Genomic DNA, 22,576 nt, shown 5'->3' with positions numbered 1-22,576 from the left:
AGTTATGTTTGAGAACTGTAGCTGATTTATTTTAAAAATGTTTTTCGAGGAGGGCTCATCTGTTCGCCTCTTCCTCATGTGAATGGAATGTGGTGCAGCATGGAGCCCCAAACAGGATACAGTTGTTCTAAGCATTCTTCCTATAGCGTGGTAGGCCCTAGTAGAAATGCAGGCTCTCTACTAAGTATTTATTTGACTTTATACTATTTTTAAAGTGCAGTTAACAAAGACGAAAGACCTTAAACGAACTCTCAGTCCATTAATGAAATTGAAAAGGTGTTTTGTTTAGTTGGCAATTTTAATTTGGATTTTCAAAGACTTTTTTCAGCGTTAGAATGAAGTCATTTTGTGATTAGGGTCACATTCTACTGTGACTTTCATCTGATGGTAGCTTGTAGCTTCCCCTTAGGCTGTGGAAGTTCCTCATAGAATGGTGTATCTTTAGAGTCTTGAATTACTTAGCTATGCATGAGTTCTAGTTTCTTTGCATTCCAGTGCACCTAGACCCATGAAATACTCACTACAGATTCGTCCAAAATCTGTAGGATTCACTCACTTTTATTTAAATATTTGTTTTTATTTTTAAGCTAATGTCTTTAAAGTGGATGTTTTTGACTTGCATACAAAAATTACTAATGGTTACATCGTTGATTTGCCACTTTAGGGAATTAGGATGTATTTTAACTCTTAGTTTTATATGTTGTTTGTCTTTATAATTTTTCAGTAAAGTAGGAACAGTCGCACATTTTTAGGGTTGCTTGTTTAATACATATTGAAACATTTCTTTAACAAGTACTATAAAAGTATTTATCGGCACTTGGGAACATATTTGTAGTTTAAGATTAATTGCACGTTTTAAAATTTGCAAGTCTTTGTCCTGTTTGCTATTTAAGAAGCATGGTGTACTTTTGACTTACATTTGAACATGGTTATTATAAATACTCATGTATCAGAAACAGACCATTATAAACCAGTCTTTTAACATTTCTGATAGCTAGATTCTACCAGTGGCTTTCGGTTAGATACCCTAAAATGAGAATTTATTTTGGCCTGGAAACTAAATTTTTTTTCTCAGTAATTTAAATTATGATAAATTGGCCTATTGAAATTTACCCTTAGATCTCTGACTTACCTTAAAAAGCAGAGTTCTGAAAGGTTCTCTTCACAGGAATGTTTTTCATATTATAAAATGACTAGGTCTCATAGGAAATGCAAACCACCTGTATTATTTGCGTAAGAAAGAGGCATTCGGAGTGGAGAAGTTTACTTTTTTTTCCAGTCCTCCTTAATTGAATCGGTACAATATCTTTAGGCATTTAGGTAGTACCTTTTGTGAGCCTTTTTTTAACCTTCCCAAGTTGACCTGATTTGGTACTGTTTAGAAAGAAATAAGAGCTTCGATATAAAGTTCAGGGATTTAAAGTTCTCTTGAGAAGCTGCCAGTGTTTTCTAATTTTTTTGCTAAAAATTAAACACATTTAATTTGAGAATATTACATATTTCACGTAAAGAATTTAGTTATGGTAAATGGAAAGTGTCAGATGGCCACAGAAGCAGGAGATAGCTAAATAATAGGGAAATACCTGTTCTGAAAATGTAACTTCTCACACAAAAAAATACCTTTTGATACATAAAAGGTTAGCCCTAGAACATGGGAAGGAGGATATTACTGTGATTAGGTTCTCTAATCATAAATACTGAAAATAAATTGGAAATGTAAGATAATTTTTTTATGTTCATTTATGAACAAATATTTATTAGTTCATGAAGTGAATAGTATAGGAATAAGGCATTTTTAAAATGCTTATTTATTCTCTTGTGTTTTCAGCTTTTTCAAAACATAGGCTCCTGATGAAAACTTTAAAGATAATATCTTAAATAGAGAAGTTAACTGTTTAAGAGCCATTCTGAATTAAAAATCTTGAAAGGTTTTTCAGCAGAGTATTTAGTTGTGATTAGCAAGATGTTAAATTTTTTGAAGATATAAATAAGAGAAGAGGGAATTACAACGGCTTCGTATCTCCTGGAGATTTCTACTGTCTGCAGAAATCTTTGGTTTACATCCAAATGGTCGCACAAGTTGCTTGTAGCAAGAAAGATTTCCCTTGGTGATACAAGAACTTTAGGAACTGAGTTGCTTTTTTATTTCATTTTCCAAACTTAGATTCTTTAATAGTAAAGTCACTATGTTTTTAAAACAGTAGAATATTGTTTTCATTTGTAAGTTTTAAAACACTATCATGAATATAATATCCTTGGCTTTTATTCACATTGCTTCTACTTTGAAAATAATTAGGATAGTCATAAAAAGTGCATACCTATACCTTTATTTCCTTCCTTCCTCTTCCTGTCTTGCCTCCCTCACTCCCACCTCCTACCCAAAATACGAGTAAATTCATTTATGTAAAAGTTGTCTTCAAATAACTATGGATTTGCTCAGTTCACCCCTCCACCACCACCACCGCGTGCCCCCTTGTTTTGTTTAGTTTTCTAATAGTGGAAATCTGGAGAGAGTTTACTGGAAGGTGATTGTGAGCTTTGTGTAATACTTTTTACCTCCCTCTTCTTTTCCTGCGCCCTTCCCCCAGTGCTGCTGTTACTGAAGCAGCTGGATTTTTATTTGTGCTTGGGGCAGGGGCGGGGGTAAGTAGTACATGGGGTGGAGTTAAAAGACCAGATGCATCCTGATCATTTAAAATCCTTGATGTGAATGAGCTAGGAAATAAACTACACATGTAAATCATAACTACTCTGTTTTATAAAGAATAATACTTAAGAATATTTTAAAAGAGTTGGGATAATAACCTCTCCTACCCAGTTTGCTTTTTTGGAAACAATTTCTCTTTCTTTATGTTAGGAATTTTTATACATATGTATATTTGATTATATCCTTTTAAACAACTGGGAGTTATTAATAGACTGGGATTTTTTTCAAATTATTGATTAAAATTTACTTAATTTCTTTTTAATAATAGAAAATACTCCAGATAAAAGCATCACTTTAGATTATGAAAACTGGTATTAATTGGTAGCCTAAAATCATTATAATAATGACTTTAATACATTGTGTTTATATATACCTGTTCACATTTTGAGGATAAAACCCAGAAAATAACCATTAGAATTTTTTTTTTCCCCCTCTTACCAGACTTTCAAACCCCTGGTTGAAAAAAGTGTACCCAGTTCAATCACTGCAGTAGAATTCCTTGTAGATAAACAACTGGATTTTTTAACTGAAGATAGTGCCTTTCAGCCCTACCAGGTAAGAAATTTCAAGTCGCTTTAAAAAATTACCTATTCATTAAGCTTCGTTGATATTCAGATATTCTTTTGAATATTTAAGTCTAGCTTTCTAGCTAACATCAAGGTATATAAGAAACTTAATGCATTTGATAAAGTTTGATTATAGGGTAAATGATTGATTTATCCAATCAGTATACACAGAGAACTTACTGTGAGCCAGGCAGCATCTTGTGGCTGTGCTTGCACAAGTGAGCAAAATAAAAGTCCCTGCCATTCAAATGATGTTCATTGTTAGATAATAACTGGGTAGATATTAGTATAAATTATCTTTGTCTCCAGCTCTAAAGGTTAAGATTTGGGTCAATTCATGTAATTAAATGAGATTAGTATTTACTATATACAGGCATATCAGTTTAGCATAATAGTAGTTCATTTTCTTTTTAAGTGGTAATTTTCCTTTTAGATTGTCATAAGTCGAATTGTTCAGTTTCTAGATTTTAATTCCCAGTTGTTGCAATTTAAATACAAAACTTAATTGGAAAAACATTTTCTAGCTGGTTTTTAGATTTAAATCATGTAAAGAAACTCATCAAAAGTAGTAAGCTAAATGTTTTTAAAATCTAGTTATGTTTTATCAGTTAATTTTTTAAAGGTAAAGGTTAAAATGCACAGCAGTTTGTTTTCTTTGTATATTTGAATTTTAGATTGAATTATATCAGTATTTTATAGGTTTCTTTTCCTTAAATGTTTAAGATAACATAGTACATACATTGAAAGAAAGTATAACTGGACTAGTTTGACTTGTTTTTTAAAATGAAGCTGAAAGTCCATATTCCTGTTTCATTTCAGAATAGTTACTGATTTCAAAAGTAAAGTATAGAGGCATTGTTTCCATGGAAAGAACAAGAGCTTGAGTTAATGAGCAGTGGTTTGTTATATGTGAGGTTATAATGCTTAGGGAATTAGTAGTTAGGTTCTTCTTTTATTAGATCTACCAAAAGTAGATGATAATTCCCTTAGTTAAATGTTATTTTTTTTCTTTGAAGTCTGCATGGATCTGCTTTTGTCTTTACACATTATTTTTCATAGTTCATTAAATGGCCTCATTTTTGTACTGTTATTTGATTATGGTATTTTCAGCTAAAAATTTATAACAAGTTATAGTTTAATATTGGAGGTGTTAGAGCTTTTCCCTCGGGTTTTATTTTGTTTTGGTTTTAGTTGTGATTGCCATTTTGCTTGCTTATAGCCTTACTGTAATTTGTCTCATTTCTAACAGTCTTTTAGTGGGAATTACACTAGGTGAAATCAAAGGAACCTTCCAACTTAGCATTTTAATTCTGTGGTTTCTGATTAGCACTATAGAAGTTACAGCTTGGGTTTGATTTAGAGAACTGAAATCATTATGTAGAAATTACTTTTAAAAATAAACTCTTGCCAGGTGGCCTAAAACTCTACAACATGTTTATTAAAATTGTAATGATTAAAAGAATGTACTAACATATTACACAGGGGTTTTCGTACACATTTAAAACTGTTTTAGATTCTGACAATTTTATTATTTTTATTAGAAATAAAAGCATAAGAGCTAAAGTCTTACTTGATTTGGTGATTTGTATGATTATCTTTGTTAGCTATATATATTCCCCTTGCTAGTATAGGTAAGTTGCTCTCTGGCCTAGAAGGATATAATATCTTCCTAAGGTGCTATTATTCACTTGACATTTTAACCGTTTGTGTTTCATAAATAATGTGAATTTTAATTTTAAGAAATTACACTAAGAGCACTTGATTTAGGATCCAGCATACCTTAATTTTAGTGTTTCTTAAGTGTTTTTGAAGGAATAAATGATACACAATAAGGCTTATTGTAGCATTTTAATTTCTGTATTTCATGTTTTTAAAACAGGTTTAAAATTAAAAATACATACTCCAGTATGTAAATTATAGTCACCTACTGTAATATTTTGAATGAAAATTTACTCCAGAGACTGAAGAAGTCTCAGTCTAGGTTTTCAAAGTTATTTATTTAAATGAATTTATAAAATATAGATATAGTCCACATAAGGAAAGACTTTTAGAGTTCATATAATTAGAGTGGCTTTATCCCAGAATGCTCTTCTCTAACCAGTTGTCCAAACAGTACATTAAATTCCTTGGCATGTTAAACATGGCAGCTGTTCCTGGCATAGATTTTGTAAATAGTGCCTTGACATATCTTAACCTTAGAGTAACCTTATGTAAGTCAAAGGGAGTTAGGGGGAAATTAAGTTTTTAAAATGGTCTCCCTGTTTTTTCTCACTTATTTAAATTTCAAGAGTCAGTTTCTTCTGAATCCGGGTATTAACTATCCATTGTAGAGTTCTTAAATAGGGCAGGTTAAAAAGTCTTTGGAAATGGCTTTTCTGTATTAGGTGATGAGTATGCTTAAGTTCTGTATGAAAAATTCCAAATGATGCTTCACTGTGAATCTATTTAAATAGTTTTATAGTGGGAATTCCTATTCACCATCTTTTTCCTTGACTTCTCATCTCAGCATTTTATTCTGTGGTAGAATGCTCCCGTAAGTTAACTTTTAGTTGTACAGCCGTATTTAATATATCACAATAATATATATTGTAAGATAATGATTAGAAAACTGATGACTCAAAATTAATACAGATTTTTTCAGATGACTCACTTTTAGGTTATTGGTTTGAATCCTACATTTATCTCTCTGAATTATTTCAGTGTATTGAGTATCAGATGACATGTATTAGTTGATTGTGTCATTTTTTAAAGTGACTTGTGGTTGGTTAATCAGGGTGCAACCATCATTGATCATAGTTTTCAATATTTTGGAAAGAATACTGAATGAGGAGAGAAATCAACATCTTACATACAGTATAATGAAGGCATGTTAATACATCGTTGAAGCAGTGTACTATGGTATTGTTAATTCTGTTTTTTCCTTCCTTTTGCATAGAAATGAGTTTCTGCTTCCTCCTTTGAGACTTCCTGATCAGGCTTGCTGCAGTTAACTTTCTTTGAAGTAAAGGGGGAAGGGAAAAAGAGAGGAAGTAGGAGGAAACTCTTGAGATTCTACTATGTCTTTCAGCTGGCTGGGAAAGAGGAGGGAAAAATTACTTGTTTTTAAAGATACTTTCTATAGTTTTGTTTTGTTTTTTTTTTTTAATTACTATGATTTCTATGTATGATTGCCTTTGGAGGATGAGTAGAGAAGTTTTTAAAACTTTCCACTAAAATTTGAAGTTTTGATCAAACAAATGTAAAAAACAGTTTGATAATGAAATATGAACATTGAACTTTTAGCATGATTTTGAAATCATCTTGTCCTGGATTTTAGCTTCTGGCCATGCACACACCTGCAATAAAGGAATAATAATACAAAGGGCATTCAAGATTTGAAGCAGAATGTGCTTGCTTTTAATTAACCCCTACGTCTATCTTTATATATTAAAATTCATTGTAGTAATGAGGTATTTTCCCTAGAATAAAGTAGAATCATCCTAGACCTGAAGGAATAATCCTATTTGAAGTACTTGGTCATTCTAATCTGCTAAAAGTTCAGAGATAAGACTCCTAATACTTTATTTTCTATTATCACAAAACACAGGCATTGAACACTTTATTAAGTATTTGATATGGTACTATTGGGCTGTGAATTGCTGGTTGAAGGGAATGCGTGGAGCAAACCTAAGTATTTTCTTCGTTCTTAGACTAAAGATTGATTAAAGACTTGAGCAAAGTTTTAAAATATTCTGTTAATGAAAGTGTCTGAACTGTGTCAGCTCTGTTTATCATTACTGTAGTCCTTCAGTGAGAAAGTTATTTTTCGTCACAGTCTGTTTTGAACCACAATTTTTCCGTTATTGATATATAAATTCATTGTCCACAGTTTCAGAATGTCCCTAAGTTAGTTGTTGCTCAACACATCTGGTTTACTAAAAATAGCTTGAATGATTGCCCAGGACAAGTTACCAGTAGTTTAAAGAGTGGAGTGTACCAGACACATGTATTTTTCCTTCTTAATATTTTTGTTATTTGGAATTGAGATGAATTTGAGGGAAGTGAAATTTAGCCTCCAGACAGCCTAGGGGAACAATAAGCTAGTTCTTTGGTTGTCACCAACCAAATGTTATATTTTGTTAAGTATTTGACATAAGTGAGCCACTGACAACTTTGAAAATCTTGGTGGTGCTAATTTGACTTATATGCAGATTTATTTCCCAGGGTACTATGATGATATTGCTAATAGTTTAGAGAAGGAAGTAAACAGAACTTTATTGTTAATATTGCTTTGGTGGGTGGAGAAAAGTCTTAACTTTTCACACTTTTCTTTACTCTCATTTCAATTTGTTGTATAAATATATTACTTCAGAGCATTTTTAAACTAACATTCCTGTAGAGGAAATGAGAATTTGACCTAGTACATGCTTTATTCCTAGTCCCAGAATTCCTCTCAGATTTATTCTTTCTGGTGTCAAATTACTGCTCCCTCATAATTTTACTAAAAGAAAAAAAAAAAAAAAAACAGACTTTCAGAAACTGCCTAGCAAACTATTGTTTTATTTTTATGATAGAAAATAGTGGGAGTTTTGTTATTGTTTTTATAGTGATAACTGAACTTTTTATTGAGAAATAGATATTCGTAAGAAACAGCTATTAGGATAAGGGAGTGGCGTGCACTCACATCCCCGCCTTCAAGAATGAGCCTCTGCCCTTGAGTTGAGATGGGCAGAAACAGGCCCAGAGCAGGAGAGAGGGCCTGGAGTTCTTTGTGTCCTACTTAACTGTTAGCTCACCTGATGTGTTTTTGTGTTGTTTTTCCCAGAAAGGAGTCTTTAAATGGCAGTTTTATGCTCAGACTCTATTTCCCTTTGACTTACCCTTAAAAAATTTTAATGTCTAGCTTTAGAAATATCCCAACTGACTTCATTCATTCAGTAGTTATTTAAATTATGTGGTTTCCCTATTCACAGCATCCTGCTTTGGTGCTTGATGGTTTTTAGAAGTTGCTGAAGGGACTTCTTTGGCAATCCAGTGATTAAAGCTTTTATTGCTTCCACTGCAGGAGGCACAGGTTCAGTCCCTTATAGGGAACTAAGATGCCGCATGCCACACAGTGTAGCCAACAACAAAAAAAAAAGGTTGATGTAAGTGTTATAGTCCTTATTAAGACCTTTATAAGTCATGATGAGAACTTAGATTTTTAAAAAATTTCCTTGAAATAGATTTGATTTATTCAAATCAAAGGAACCAAAAAAATACATAGTGAAGACTTCAGGAATACAGAAGAAAGGAGAAGTCAGCGGAAACTGAAATGGTACAAAGACATCTCGTGAAGAGGGTGAAACTTGAGGATTCATTTGAATGGAGAGGGAAGTGAAAACTCAGGAGAGTGAGGCAGACATTTGGTGGAAAGAATTGCATGATGAATGATGAGTTAGGTTTAGGGGTCATTAGAATATCAGTCGAAGAAGGCAATGGCACCCCACTCCAGTACTCTTGGCAAATCCCATGGACAGAGGAGCCTGGAAGGCTGCAGTCATGGGGTCGCTGAGGGTCGGACACGACTGAGTGCCTTCACTTTCACTTTTCACTTTCATGCATTGGAGAAGGAAATGGCAACCCACTCCAGTGTTCTGGCCTGGAGAATCCCAGGGATCGGGGAGCCTGGTGGGCTGCCGTCTATGGGGTTGCACAGAGTCGGACACGACTGAAGCGACTTAGCAGCAGCAGTAGCAGCAGAATATCAGTCTAGCTAGAGAAGAGAGTTTGGTTTTAAATATAGACATCATACCAGAGAAATAAGTATTGTGGGGTCAGATAAAAGAGGAAAAGGACTGCTAAGTACAGTTCCTAAGTGACTTTTATCTTGTAGGCCCTATGAATCATTGGAAGCTTTGAAGCAAGAGAATAACAAAACCAAAATTTTCTACAGCCAAATGTTATATTTTGTCGAATTAAGTATTAACAACGACATCTGGTTATTGTACTATATCAGAAGGAGCTAACTGATTGGATCTTTTGTTTTAGAGAATCAGCCTAGCTATGAATTTTGAAGTCGATTCATACAGATATTGTGTCAAATCCTGGCTTTGCCATTTGCTAGCATGTGACATTGGAAAAGCCTAAAGCATGCTATATACTTGGTTTCCTCATCTATAATATACTGTCTACCTCAGATTAAATGAATGACACAGTTAAGAGCTTATTACTATATAGAAACCATTCAATAGAAGGTCGCTGCTATTTAGATATGCCCCAAATTTCCCTTTCTGTAGATGGTGTCTTAAACCTTTGTGGTAGATATTTGAAACTCCTTTCTCTTCTTAGCATATGCAACCATTGGACATTTCTCTGCCACCATCTGCGCCTCTTTCTTGTAACGGTCTGTTTTCTTTGTCTTCTCTGGAACTCTCAACCATTCTTCCTGCAGCTGGTGTTAGATAACTCTTTTGGTGTTGGTACAAGCCATGGCCACTGCATAACAGAACATGTCTTTGTAGTAGTGTTTCTTTTTCCCTCTCTCTATTTTAAAAGTGCATTTAGGTAAGATTCCCCAGTGAATTTTACTGGGGAATTCCTATTAAACTCCTATTTTAAGAAAATGATATTAGAAAAGATGCAGAAATTGTGGTATTACTCTCCACAACAAACACATCCTTATATTTTTTCCCTAGGGAAGATCATAAGCTCTACTTGCTGCTAATAGATACTTTTAATTTCAAAAAATATGAAGTGATATTCAGAAAGTTAAAGAGTTCTTTTTCTTTGCTTGACTGTGAACAAACATTTGTGACCAACATTGACCTAATCAAACTAATCTCTGGCTAATGGATTTTAGTCTCAGGGATAAGAAGCATTCAACCTAAATCTAGGTTTATCTCAAAAGAGAGAAAACTAGTAAACCAGGCAATACCAGATGCAAATCAAAATTATACAAAATGGGAATAACAGGACTGTTTGGATTAGTTTCAGTTATTCTGAGCGCTTTCTATTCTTTATTTTTCTATATCAGTTTCTGAATTATATTTTGACAGAATTGAGCATGTTCTCCATTAGGCCATAAGTTTGTGTATGCATTTCCCTTTTCCATTTCACTTTGCCTTCATATTATCATTTGGTTGAAATTTAGAGGTGCCTGACATTGTTGCCATAATGTCAGTAAAATGAGAACTGTGAGATTGTAGGATATACAGTGTGCCGAGACTATAAAAAATACAGGGTCATAGCCATAACTGTGGACTGATTGCGGGTGTAATAATGGCTTGGTAGAATCAGCATCTGTGGGCAGGCGTTGGCCTGGGGGTGGTCTAGGAGATGAGGCCAGAGCAGGAAGCTGCTATTGTGTAGTACTTGGCTTTATTCCATTTCTAGTCAAAAGTGACAGCTTGCAATAGCAGAGCCAAGCTGAAGCCTAGAAAGTAGAATGGACAATAAGAAAAGCGGAACCAGAAGCTAAAACAGAATCATTGTACTTCCTTTTTAAGCAAGCTTTTTAAAAATTTTAAATTGGTACATCATGTTTTAATATTCAGTAATTTTGCTCTTCATTCTGTGTAAGTGCTGCTTTTATCTCCCACTTGCCTGATTTTATATTGCCATAATTGTGAAACATTAGGTCCCATGAATCAGGTATGCCAATATGTATTGTCTGCTGCTATTAAAAGAGAGTTCTTCATTTTTAAAAATTAGTTGCAAAACTTGGTGTGTTGAAAATGTATTCATGAAGTTCAGGAACATGTTATTTTGACTGAAATTTGGCCCGCATATGAGCTGTTCTGCAATATTCAGATTAAAAACATTTATAAGTCACGGTCTGCAAAAGTTCTCTCCTGGTCCCAAATCTGCTATGATCATATGCTGAAAAATCTGCCAGTCTCTTTTTAATTTTTTGTGACTGCTGTTATGAATTTAAAGTATGTGAAATTATGCTTGTAGACATCAGATTCCAAAGCTTCTAAGCCATCAATCAGTTAGTTATCATTGAGAAGAATTTTTGCCAGTCAAAATAGGTAGATACTGTTTGTTTATTCCTTTTGCCCAACCCCAGATTCTTAGTAAAGCACAGCCACTTTATTTATTTAAAATATCAATTAAAATTTAATTTCTCAGTGTGCTGTTAATATATTTATAAGGTTCAACATTTTCCAAAATATTTACATGTGCACTGTTTTATTCATTCTTACATTCACCTTATGAGGAGTACAGATTGTATTATTTTATTATATATAATGCTTTCAGGGTACATATATTAATTTAATCCACATAACTCTTTGAGAAGTACCTATTAACTTACAGTGAATAGGCAGCAGAAATGGAAAACCATATAAACTAGTTTTATTTTTGAAGGGATGGGGCTATTAAAAAGATACGACAGGAAATATCTTGAATATCCATTGCAGAAAAGTACAGCTGAACCTTATTTGGAATGGAATTAGGAACTAGAAGGTCAGAAACTCAAGTCACATATTCCTTCTTCCCCCATGCCTCAGTCTTCTTTCTGCAGACAGGTTTCTTCTGCTTAATCGTAGGTTTTGCTTCTCATAATACTAGTTTCCACGTGACTTTTGTGTGTGAGTGTCGATTCTCCCACACCCCCTCCTTTGCAGGACTTTTTAAATCTAATATTTGTGTTTCTTGGTAAAATTGAGGGTAGGGCTGTAGGAGAATAAACAGCTGAAGAGAGAAAAAGGAAGAAAGATGAGGAAGGGAGAGAATCTAGGATAGCAGTTTTTATAGGCGAAGAAACTGAGGTTTAGGGAAGTTGTGATTTGGCATCTAGGTTCACATAGCTAGTGGTAGCCTAAACAGAACTTGAACCAAAAACTTGAGATCCAAGACATTATTTCTGTTGTGCCACCCTGCCTTTGTGAGCCGTCACATGGGAAACATCTCTTATCTGCACATCATTCTTTTGTTTGGCACTTTGCTGTTTTTCTTAGGATTGCCGTCTTTCCTATATATAAGATTAAAGTTGTCCTTAATTGTATTACCTGCACAATCTCCTTAGACTTTGGAAATACTGGCATCAAGCTATACCGCAAATCTGTGCATCGTTTTCAGATTCCCTTGTTCCCCAGGCTAGAATCCAAACAGATACAATGTTTTGCCCTCACCCAGTTTTCTCAGCTGCCTAGTTTTCTGTTTGGCTCAGAGATTTGTTCAGAGTTAAAATTAAAAACAATACTTTCAAACAAAGCCCTTTTAGCCTCTTGTTAAAAGGATTATCTCTAAAAATCCAAGTCTTTCTAGGCTTCAGACTCAAGGCAAAAACGATACTAGCCCTTAGTCAATAAATAATGATTCGAGGCTTTTTATTCATATGTTTGAGGACCTTCTGTGTTGTATTCAAGAATACAAATACGCTGCCTTCATGCATCTTACAATCTAATGGGGGAAGTGCATAGAAAAATACAAATGTAAATATAGACAAAATACAGAAAAAGTAGCAGACACCAGAGAGGTATAAGGAATCTACCCTGGTTGTGGGAGGAAAAAAAAGAGAGGATACTGCTATTCTTAGATTAGGTGACCCCCTAAATTGTCTCAGGATGAATTTAAATTAGCTAAGCCACTAAGACAGCAGGTCTGATTAAATGCTTGAAATATAGTGAATAAGCATAATGTGTGTTGGATGGTCCACTTGTATTAACTCTAATCATACGTTTCCCATGAAGGTGGAATGGTTGACTAGTCAGAAATTTTTTAACCATTTTTTAGTTGGGTCAGCCACCTGATTGGCTGCAACCTCATTGCCCTTTTGGAGCAGAGGGATAACAGGCATTTGTTTTAAAAAAGGTAACAGTAAAACTTAGCATTTTAAACATTTAAGTGTGCAATTCAGTGGAATCGAATATATTCACAGTATTATGCAACCATCACCACAATGCGCATTCTGAACTTTATCAACATCCCAAATAGAAACTCTTCATTCATTAAACAATAACTCCCTATTTCCAAGTAGCCTGCTCATCCCAGCCCTTGGTTACCTCTTGGTTCTCTTTTTTGGGTCAGTGTTGTTATTATTATTATTTTGCCTTTTCTAGATATCTCATATAAGTGTATTCATACAGTTTGTCCTTTTGTGACTGGCTTATTTCACTTAATGTAATGTCTTCAGAATTCACCTATGTATCATGTGTCAGCATTTCATTGCTTTTCATAGATGAATAATATTCCATAGTATGTATTTACCACATTTTGGCTATCCATTCGTATGTTGATGGACTTTTGGGTTGTTTCTACCTTTTTACTATTACGAATAATGCTGCTGTGAACATTGGTGTACAAATATTTGAGTTCCACCTTTCACTTCTTGTGGGTATATACCTAAGAATGGGATTGCTAGAGCATATGAAAGTTTATGTTTTACTTTTTTGAGAAACAAACTGTTTTCCACAGTTCAGTTCAGTTCAGTCGCTCAGTCGTGTCCGACTCTTTGTGACCCCATGGACAGCAGCACGCCCAAACTCCCTGTCCATCACCAACTCCCGGAGTTTACCCAGACTCATATTCATTGAGTCAGTGATGCCATCCAACCATCTCATCCTCTATCATCCCCTTCTCCTCCCGCCTTCAATCTTTCTTAGCATCAGGGTCTTTTCAAATGAGTCAGCTCTTCGCATCAGGTGGCCAAAGTATTGGAGTTTCAACTTCAACATCAGCCCTTCCAGTAAACACCCAAGACTGATCTCCTTTAGGATGGACTGGTTGGATCTCCTTGCCATCCAAGGGACTCGCAGGACTCTTCTCCAACACCACAGTTCAAAAGTTTTCCATAGGCTCTGCACTATTTTACATTCTCACCAACAGGGATCCAATTTCTCTGTGAGACCACTTGTTATTTTTCGTTTTCTAAATAATAGCTATTCAAATAAATAAATAATACCTATTCATTGCCTGTGCTTTCAGTATCGTATTTGAGAAATTGTTACCAACGCCAACATCATGAAAAATGGCCTTTAAGAGTTTTGTAGTTTTAGCTCTTATATATAAGTCATTGATTCATTTTAAAATAAATTTTTAGATAGTATAAGGGAAAAATCCAATTTAGTTCTTGTGGATATCCAGATTTCCAAGGCTCATTTGTCCTGTTCCCATTGAATAGTCTTGTCACCCTTATTGGAAATCTGTTGACCATTTATTCTAAAATTTATTTCTGAGCTCTATTCTATTGCTTTGTTATATATGTCTGTATTGATTACTTGAGATAATCTTTTTTTCCCCTACTTTTCTACAACTGCATAATTTGGCTAAATGATTGTTAACCCTAAAGATAAATTATTTTAAAGTATACTGTTTTGTGTTGTAACTATTGACATTTTCTGAAGCATCTGTCGGTGTTAGGGGTATGATTCCTGTCATTAAATTATTAGGCATAGACATGCCTTTTAGATAAGCTATGTTTTTAAGATGCAAGGGGAAAAGATCCAGTGATTGTTGAATTGTAACAATCAGTCATTCATTTATTGCTTTGTGCCAGTTTCTTTGCTAGCTACTGAGATTTAAAGACAGATAAAATACTTGGTTCTCTTTCAGGCCAGGAGGAGAGACTTAAATATAATTACAGAAATGTGCTATAAGTTCTCGGAGAAGGCAATGGCACCCCACTCCAGTACTCTTGCCTGGAGAATCCCATGGATGGAGGAGCCTGGTGGGCTACAGTCCATGGGGTCGCTAAGAGTCGGACATGACTGAGCGACTTCACTTTCACTTTTCACTTTCATGCATTGGAGAAGGAAATGGCAACCCACTCCAGTGTTCTTGCCTGGAGAATCCCAGGGACGGGGGAGCCTGGTGGGCTGCCGTCTATGGGGTCGCACAGAGTCGAACACGACTGAAGCGACGCAGCAGCAGCAGCAGCTATAAGTTCTAAAGTAGAGGTATGTTTATAGTGTTCTGTACTATAGAATCACCTGATGTAGTAATATCAGTTATTTGCCTGTTTCTCTTTTTTTGGTTTTACTTTTTCTCAGAAAGCAAGGGTTTAGAAGATGGGAAAGAGATAAGGAAAGTTAATAGTATTTCATAGTTGTTGTTATTGTTGTTCAGTCACAAAATCATGTCCGACTCATTGGAACCCCATGGACTGCAGCATGCCAGGCTTTCCTTTCCTTCACTGTCTCCCAGAGTTTGCTCAAACTCACGTCCATTGAGTCGATGATACTATCAGCCATCTCATCATCTGGCGCCACCTTCTCTTCCTGCCCTCAATCTTTCCCAGCATCAGGGTCTTTTCCAATGAGTCAGCTATTTGCATCAGGTGGCCAAGGTATTATAGCTTCAGCATCAGTCCTTCCAGTGAATATTCAGGACTGATTTCCTTTAGGATGGACTGGTTGGATCTCCTTGTAATCCAGGGACTCTCAAGAGTCTTCTCCAACACCACGTTGAGAAGCATCAATTCTTTGGTGCTCAGCCTTCTTATGGTCCAACTCTCACATCGATACATGGCTACTGGAAAAACCATAGCTTTGACTGTACAGGGGTACGTTAGGATTCCCCAGGGAGACAACACCATAGAGTGTGGGGGTGTATACAAGTGTGTGTAGAGAGAAAAGGAGTAGAAGAAGTTTTAAGGAAATTGATTCACCCTCTTGTTGGGACTGGGAACTCTGAAATATACAGGACATGCCAACAGTGGAAATTCTAGCAGGAGTTGATGCTGATTGTAAAGGCAGTCTGAAGGCACAGGCTTTTTCCTCTTTGGAGGACCTCATTCTTTATTCTTAAGGCCTTCAACTAATAGAAAGAACCCCTGCCACATTATGGAGGTTAGTCTGCTTTACTCAGTCTTCTGATTGAAAAATACCTTCATAGCAACATCTAGACTGGTGTTTGACCAAACAGCTGGGCACCATAGTCTACCCAAGTTGATATGTATAATTAACAGCCACTGGTACTATTGATATTTGGCTCTTTGTTTTATAGTGAATTTTAGGATGGTAGGTATCCCTGGGTTTTCAACCGTTAAATGTCTTTACCACCTCTTTCTAGTTATTATGTTAATAGAAAAGAAACTATCCCCACGAATTACCAGTGCCCTTTCCCACTTTATTTAGAGCTCTTGGACTGTAAATTAAGACAACTAGAAAAGTAGAGGCCTTCCAAGTAATCTTTTCAAGGCACTTAGAAATGCTTAGCAAACATTGGCCTGCTATATTCTCTAAGCACCCTAATAATGAGAAAGTATCATTTCTTTCTCAATGTTTGCCTTCTCTTGAGTTTCAATACTGTGCCATTTTTGCCCTGGATATTCATAATGCCATAACAATTCAGTCTCATGCCAGACCAAATTCCTGTATCACTCACACATTCTCTTGAGATCTCTAGATCTCTCCTAATAATTTCATAAATGTTATTAATTATAAATGGTTAATATCTTTCCATCACATTTGTACTTAAATGGGGATACCTGTATATCACAAATTTGTCGGTATGTAAAATAATAAGGCATTTAAAAACTAATGTTTTTAATAGCCAGTGCTTCTCTATATGTTCTTTACCTTTACATAGAAATGACATGTTATTGTTTCCCATTTATAGCCCTTCTCCCCTCTGCCATGTATAGGGTAGACATTTTTGGAAATAGAAAATTCTGTGTATGAGTAAGGCCTGGATATATATGACCTCCTCATGTAGAATCTTCAAGCTTGAAGGCCCTTAGGATGTTACAGGCATTCCAGAATGCAATACCTGAAACATTCAGAAGGATGAGGCTTAATGTTGTTCCTCCCACATTCACTCTTACTTTGAAGAAATTAAGTTCCATCGTATGATAACAATTCCTTCCAATGCTTAGCAAAGCCCATTGTTGAGAAATTTTCTTACAAGTTAGATACATATAGATCATACAGATATATAGGTCATATATCTATATGATCTACATATGACAGTACATACAGATCAGTTAGGCACACTTATCAATTGGAAGCGTCTGACTGGCATGTTTTTAAAATTGCAAAGGACTGTGAAGCTCCTCTCTGGCTGTGGTATGTGCTTAATGATGGTCCCTCCCACCACTGTAAGGAGCAGGCTGAACTACTGCTTAGGTTTTATTTGTCTTGATCAGTCCAAGGTATCTCTTCTCCATTCTGTCTTGTTCCATGATAGATAAAAATACACATTTGTACTTAAATTTTTTATGAGTTCAGTTTGAATGATGACACAACTTGGGAGCTCTGCCTTTTGCTCCAGACTCTACTCTGTAAGGACTTAAGAGTGGCTGATTTAGTGCCAATATTACTAAAAATCAAAGATAATTGACAGATTAATCAAATGAAAAGATGTATAAAGAAGAGTAAAAATCAGCACACAACAGTTTAAAAAATAAATTGCTAAATTTATTAAGGTTATATTTTAGGATATCTAATAATATATCTAGTAATACATACAAACATATATCCAGTAATATATACAAATAGCTGTGAAAAGAAGAGAAACAAAAAGCAAAGGAGAAAAGGAAAGATATAACCATTTGAATGCAGATTTGCAAAGAATACCAAGGACAGATAAGAAAACCTTCCTCAGTGATCAATGCAAAGAAATAGAGGAAAACAATAGAATGGAAGAGACTAGAGATGACTTCAAGAACATTAGCGATACCAAGGGAACATTTCACGCAAAGATGGGCTCAATTAAGGACAGAAATGGTATGGACCTAACAGAAGCAGAAGATATTAAGAAGAGGTGGCAAGAATACACAGAAGAACTGTACAAAAAAGAGCTTCACGACCCAGATAATCACGATGGTGTGATCACTCACCTAGAGCCAGACATCCTGGAATGTGAAGTCAAGTGGGCCTTAGAAAGCATCACTACGAACAAAGCTAGTGGAGGTGATGGAATTCCAGTTGAGCTATTTCAAACCCTGAAAGATGATGCTATGAAAGTGCTGCACTCAATATACCAGCACATTTGAAAAACTCAGCAGTGGCCACAGGACTGGAAAAGGTCAGTTTTCATTCCTATACCAAAGAAAGGCAATGCCAAAGAATGCTCAAACTACAGCACAATTGAACTCATCTCACACGCTAGGAAAGTAATGCTCAAAATTCTCCAAGCCAGGCTTCAACAATACGTGAACCGTGAACTTCCAGATGTTCAAGCTGGATTTAGAAAAGCCAGAGGAACCAGAGATCAAATTGCCAACATCCACTGGATCATGGAAAAAGCAAGAGAGTTCCAGAAAAACATCTACTTCTGCTTTATTGACTACGCCAAAGCCTTTGATTGTGTGGATCACCACAAACTGTGGAAAAATTCTTAAAGAGATGGGAATACTAGACCACCTGACCTCCCTCCTGAGAAACCTGTATGCAGGTCAAGAAGCAATAGTTAATAGGGAGGGAGGAGGGTTCAGGATGGGGAACACATGTATACCTGTGGCAGATTCATTTTGATATATGGCAAAACCAATACAATAGTGTAAAGTTAAATAAAATAAAATAAAATAAAATAAAAGAAGCAACAGTTAGAACTGGGCATAGAACAACAGACTGGTTCCAAATAGGAAAAGGAGTACGTCAAGGCTGTATATTGTCACCCTGCTTATTTAACTTATATGCAGAGTACATCATGAGAAACGCTGGGCTGGATGAAGCACAAGCTTGAATCAAGATTGCTGGGAGAAATATCAATAACCTCAGATGTGCAGATGACACCACCCTTATGGCAGAAAGCAAAGAAGAACTAAAGAGCCTCTTGATGAAAGTGAAAGAGGAGAGTGAAAAAGTTGGCTTAAAGCTCAACATTCAGAAAAGTAAGATCATGGCATCTGGTCCCATCACTTCATGGAAAATAGATGGGGCAACAGTGGAAACAGTGGCTGACTTTTGCTGGGGGAGGTGGGGCTCCAAAATCACTGCAGATGGTGACTGCAGCCATGAAATTAAAAGATACTTACTCCTGGAAGAAAAACTATGACCAACCTAGACAGCATATTAAAAAGCAGACATGTTACTTTGCCAACAAAGGTCCGTCTAGTCAAGGCTATGGCTTTTCCAGTGGTCATGTATGGATGTGAGAGCTGGACTATAAAGAAAGCTGAGCGCCGAAGAATTGATGCTTTTGAACTGTGGTGTTGGAGAAGACTCTTGACAGTCTCTTGGACTGCAAGAAGATCCAACCAGTCCATCCTAAAGGAAATCAGTCCTGAATATTCACTGGAAGGACTGATGCTGAAGCTGATGCTCCAGTACTTTGACCACCTGATGTGAAGAACTGACTCATTGGAAAAGACCCTGATGCTAGGAAAGATTGAGGGCAGGAGGAGAAGGGGACAACAAGGGTGAGATGGTTGGACGGCATCACTGACTCAATGGACATGAGTTTGGTTAAACTCTGGGAGTTGGTGATGGACAGGGAAGCTTGGCATGCTGCAATCCATGGGATCCCAAAGAGTCGCAAAGGGCTACTGAACTGAACTGAGTAACACATCTAAGTACATGTATATAAAGTTTATAATTTTAGGGAATTTTGACTCTTCCTATGGAAACAAAAGTTTCTATCTGTTAAAATATCAGAATGTGGTGGTAGAACAAGGCTAACTTTTTGACTCATATCCCAACTCTGCTGTTTAATCTGAAATTTTAGGCAAAGTGTATAACCACTTAACAGCCTTTCATTTTTCATCTTTAGAATTAGCTCTATAGTACCCGTTTCATCATAGTATTGTTATTGTCTGTAAGATATGTATAAGAAAAAAGTTTTTACCCTATAAAAATTTTTGTGATAAAGTAAATATGGTAGTTCAGAAAATAAATAGGTCTGGTTGGGTAAATCTTGGTTCATGATGCATAACATTTACCTTCAAGAAGCCGTTCAAAGTAATTATTTTTTAAACCCTGAGCACAAAATAGATGTCATTCACATAACAACCTTTCCAGTGGTCACATAATTGGCAGTGGTCAGCCTAATTGGTGAATTTCCTACATTCTCTAAGTTTTCTCTTTATTTCCAGCCAAAATCTCTCTCGTGTGACATATTATTTCAGTCATTCTTAACCACCTCAGTTGTCTAATGCCTTTGTGTTTCTGTCACATCTACCTTTTAATTTCTTATTTTGGAGTAGTATTTTTATTTTCTCCACTTTTATCCCAATGAAAATATCCTGTCCATTATTGGTAGCCACTAGTCACGTGTGGCTATTTAAATTTAAATGAAGCAAATTTATTATTATTATTTTTTTAATTTTAATTAATTTATCTATTGGCTGCTCCATGTGGATTCTTAGTTCCCTGACCAGGGATCGCACCCATGGCCCCTGCATTGGGAACATGAAGTCTTAACCACTGGACTGCTAGGGAAATGTCAAGCAAAAGTAAATTTAATACTCATTTCCTCAGTCATGCTAGCCCCATTTCAAGTGTTCAGATAGCCACAAGGACAGTGCAGGTATATACGTTTATATCAACGCAGAAATCTCTTCTTGAAAGCCTCGCCCTGAATGTTTACCATGGAAGGAGAAAATTATACCAGTGTATTTTGGTGTCATTGTGTTGTCTCCAGTCTCAGCTGAGCTTCTGGTGCCATTTGGCAGCCTTTTCTATGCCCCCTTTGAGCTTCGTTTCCTAAAGCAGTTATTCCAAGGTGTCACTACTCTGTTCAGCTTCTTCCTTTTTCCCTTAGTAGATGACCTTGCTCCTGCAGCACAGATGAATTTGAGGCTATAAGCAGGAACCCCCTTAACTTCCTGTCCTTAAACCTATTTATGTACCTTTGCTTACCTCGTTTTCTCTTATCTCAAGAGATGTGTCCCTTTGTTCCATGACTAATTCAAGTTTACAAATACTTTGGGGGCATCTGCTATGTTGTAGGCACATTTCTAGGTACTTAAGGTATAGCCAGAGAAGGCAATGGCACCCCACTCCAGTACTCTTGCCTGGAAAATTCATGGATGGAGGAGCCTGGTGGGCTGCAGTCCATGGGGCCGCAAAGAGTCTACACAACTGCTGCTGCTGCTACTGCTACGTCACTTCAGTCGTGTCCGACTCTGTGCGACCCCATAGATGGCAGCCCACCAGGCTCCTCCGTCCATGGGATTTTCCAGGCAAGCGTACTGGAATGGGGTGCCATTGCCTTCTCTGTGGACAGAACTGAGCAACTTCATTTTCTACTTTCTTTTCTAAGGTATAGCCATGAACAAAAACTAAAAATAAATTCCCTTCCTTCAGGGAGCTTAACTTAGTCAGCAGAGACAACAAACAAAGTAACTATTTGAGTATATTAGAAAACATAAATGCTATGGAGAAATATAAAACCTGGTAAGAAGTATTAGCTGGAACAGCAAAAATAGAAAGGCCCTAAAATGAAAGCATTCCAAGAACATCAAGAAACAACTGTCTAGAGGTTAGTAGAGAATGCGGTCTTCCCTCTTGCTCAGTCAGTAAAGAATCTGCCTGCAATGCAGGAGACCAGGGTTCTGTTCCTGGGTTCAGAAGATCCTCTGGAGAAAGAAATGGCAACCCACTCCAGTATTCTTGGCTGGAAAATCCCATGGACAGAGGAGCCTGGGGGGCTGTAGTCCACGGGTTGCAAGAGTCAGACACGACTTAGTGACTAAACCACCACTACTAGAGGATGAAGTAAGAAAGATAATAAAAGTAGATTTAAGTGGGGCTTTTGGGGGCTTTTAAAAAGACTATTTTTTGTTCTGATTAAAATTGGAGTAGAAACCTTGAGAGGATTTTGGTTTAGAACACAGAAGTAGAATAGTAAGATGGATTCCCATATACCTGTCTTCCAGGTGTAACAGTTACTAATTCATGGCCAGTATTGTTTGTGTTACGGTTCCTCGTGTATAATCCCATGTATTAGTATTCATCACCAAATGTTTCTCTTTATGTTTATGTGTGTCTATACATAAATAAATTTAAAAGTGTCTGTAATTAATTCTATTTACATTAGTCATATTCTAAAAAGTTACAAGTTCCCAACATTAGAAATGATAGAATGTCACATGTTTATTCACTTGCTTTCTTGTACATTGTGCAGCTTACCACCCTCAAAGCACTGACATTACCACCAACAGTATAATTACTGAAAGCAGTCTAAATGTTTTGTTGCCGTTCTTTTTATCTTTAGGATATATCCCACTAGGGATGTACTCATTTCTTTTTCATGTGTATTATTGTCTTGAAATTTTTCCTCTCTATGCCTTGTGTTTTAAAAGGCATATACCCCTGTCCTTGTGTTCTGAAATCCATCTTCACATACGCATTGTGTTCATTTACCGTATCTTAAACCTATTCCTCTTTTTTTTCTCATCATATAAATAAATTCAGTTATCTGCATCCTAATATAAAATATAAAGGTTCTCTGATCA

At 36.0% G+C, this 22,576-nt stretch overlaps 1 protein-coding gene across 7 annotated transcripts in view; it reads left to right on the top strand.

Moving 5' to 3' along the window:
* The window catches only part of JMJD1C (jumonji domain containing 1C), a 316,167-nt gene that overhangs the window by 228,954 nt on the left and 64,637 nt on the right, over nucleotides 1-22,576 (top strand). For all 7 annotated transcript variants that reach the window (XM_019953729.2, XM_019953726.2, XM_070782326.1 and 4 more), the window contains one exon: nucleotides 3,149-3,262. Coding sequence is in view for 2 of the 7 variants with exons in the window: in XM_019953726.2 (XP_019809285.2) it covers nucleotides 3,149-3,262 (114 nt within the window). In the remaining 5 variants the exon portion in view is untranslated. The remainder of the gene's footprint in view (nucleotides 1-3,148; nucleotides 3,263-22,576) is intronic.

Source organism: Bos indicus, chromosome 28 (assembly GCF_029378745.1).
Source record: "Bos indicus isolate NIAB-ARS_2022 breed Sahiwal x Tharparkar chromosome 28, NIAB-ARS_B.indTharparkar_mat_pri_1.0, whole genome shotgun sequence".
Lineage (NCBI taxonomy): Eukaryota > Metazoa > Chordata > Mammalia > Artiodactyla > Bovidae > Bos > Bos indicus.
This window is presented reverse-complemented; position numbering and strand designations above follow the sequence as displayed.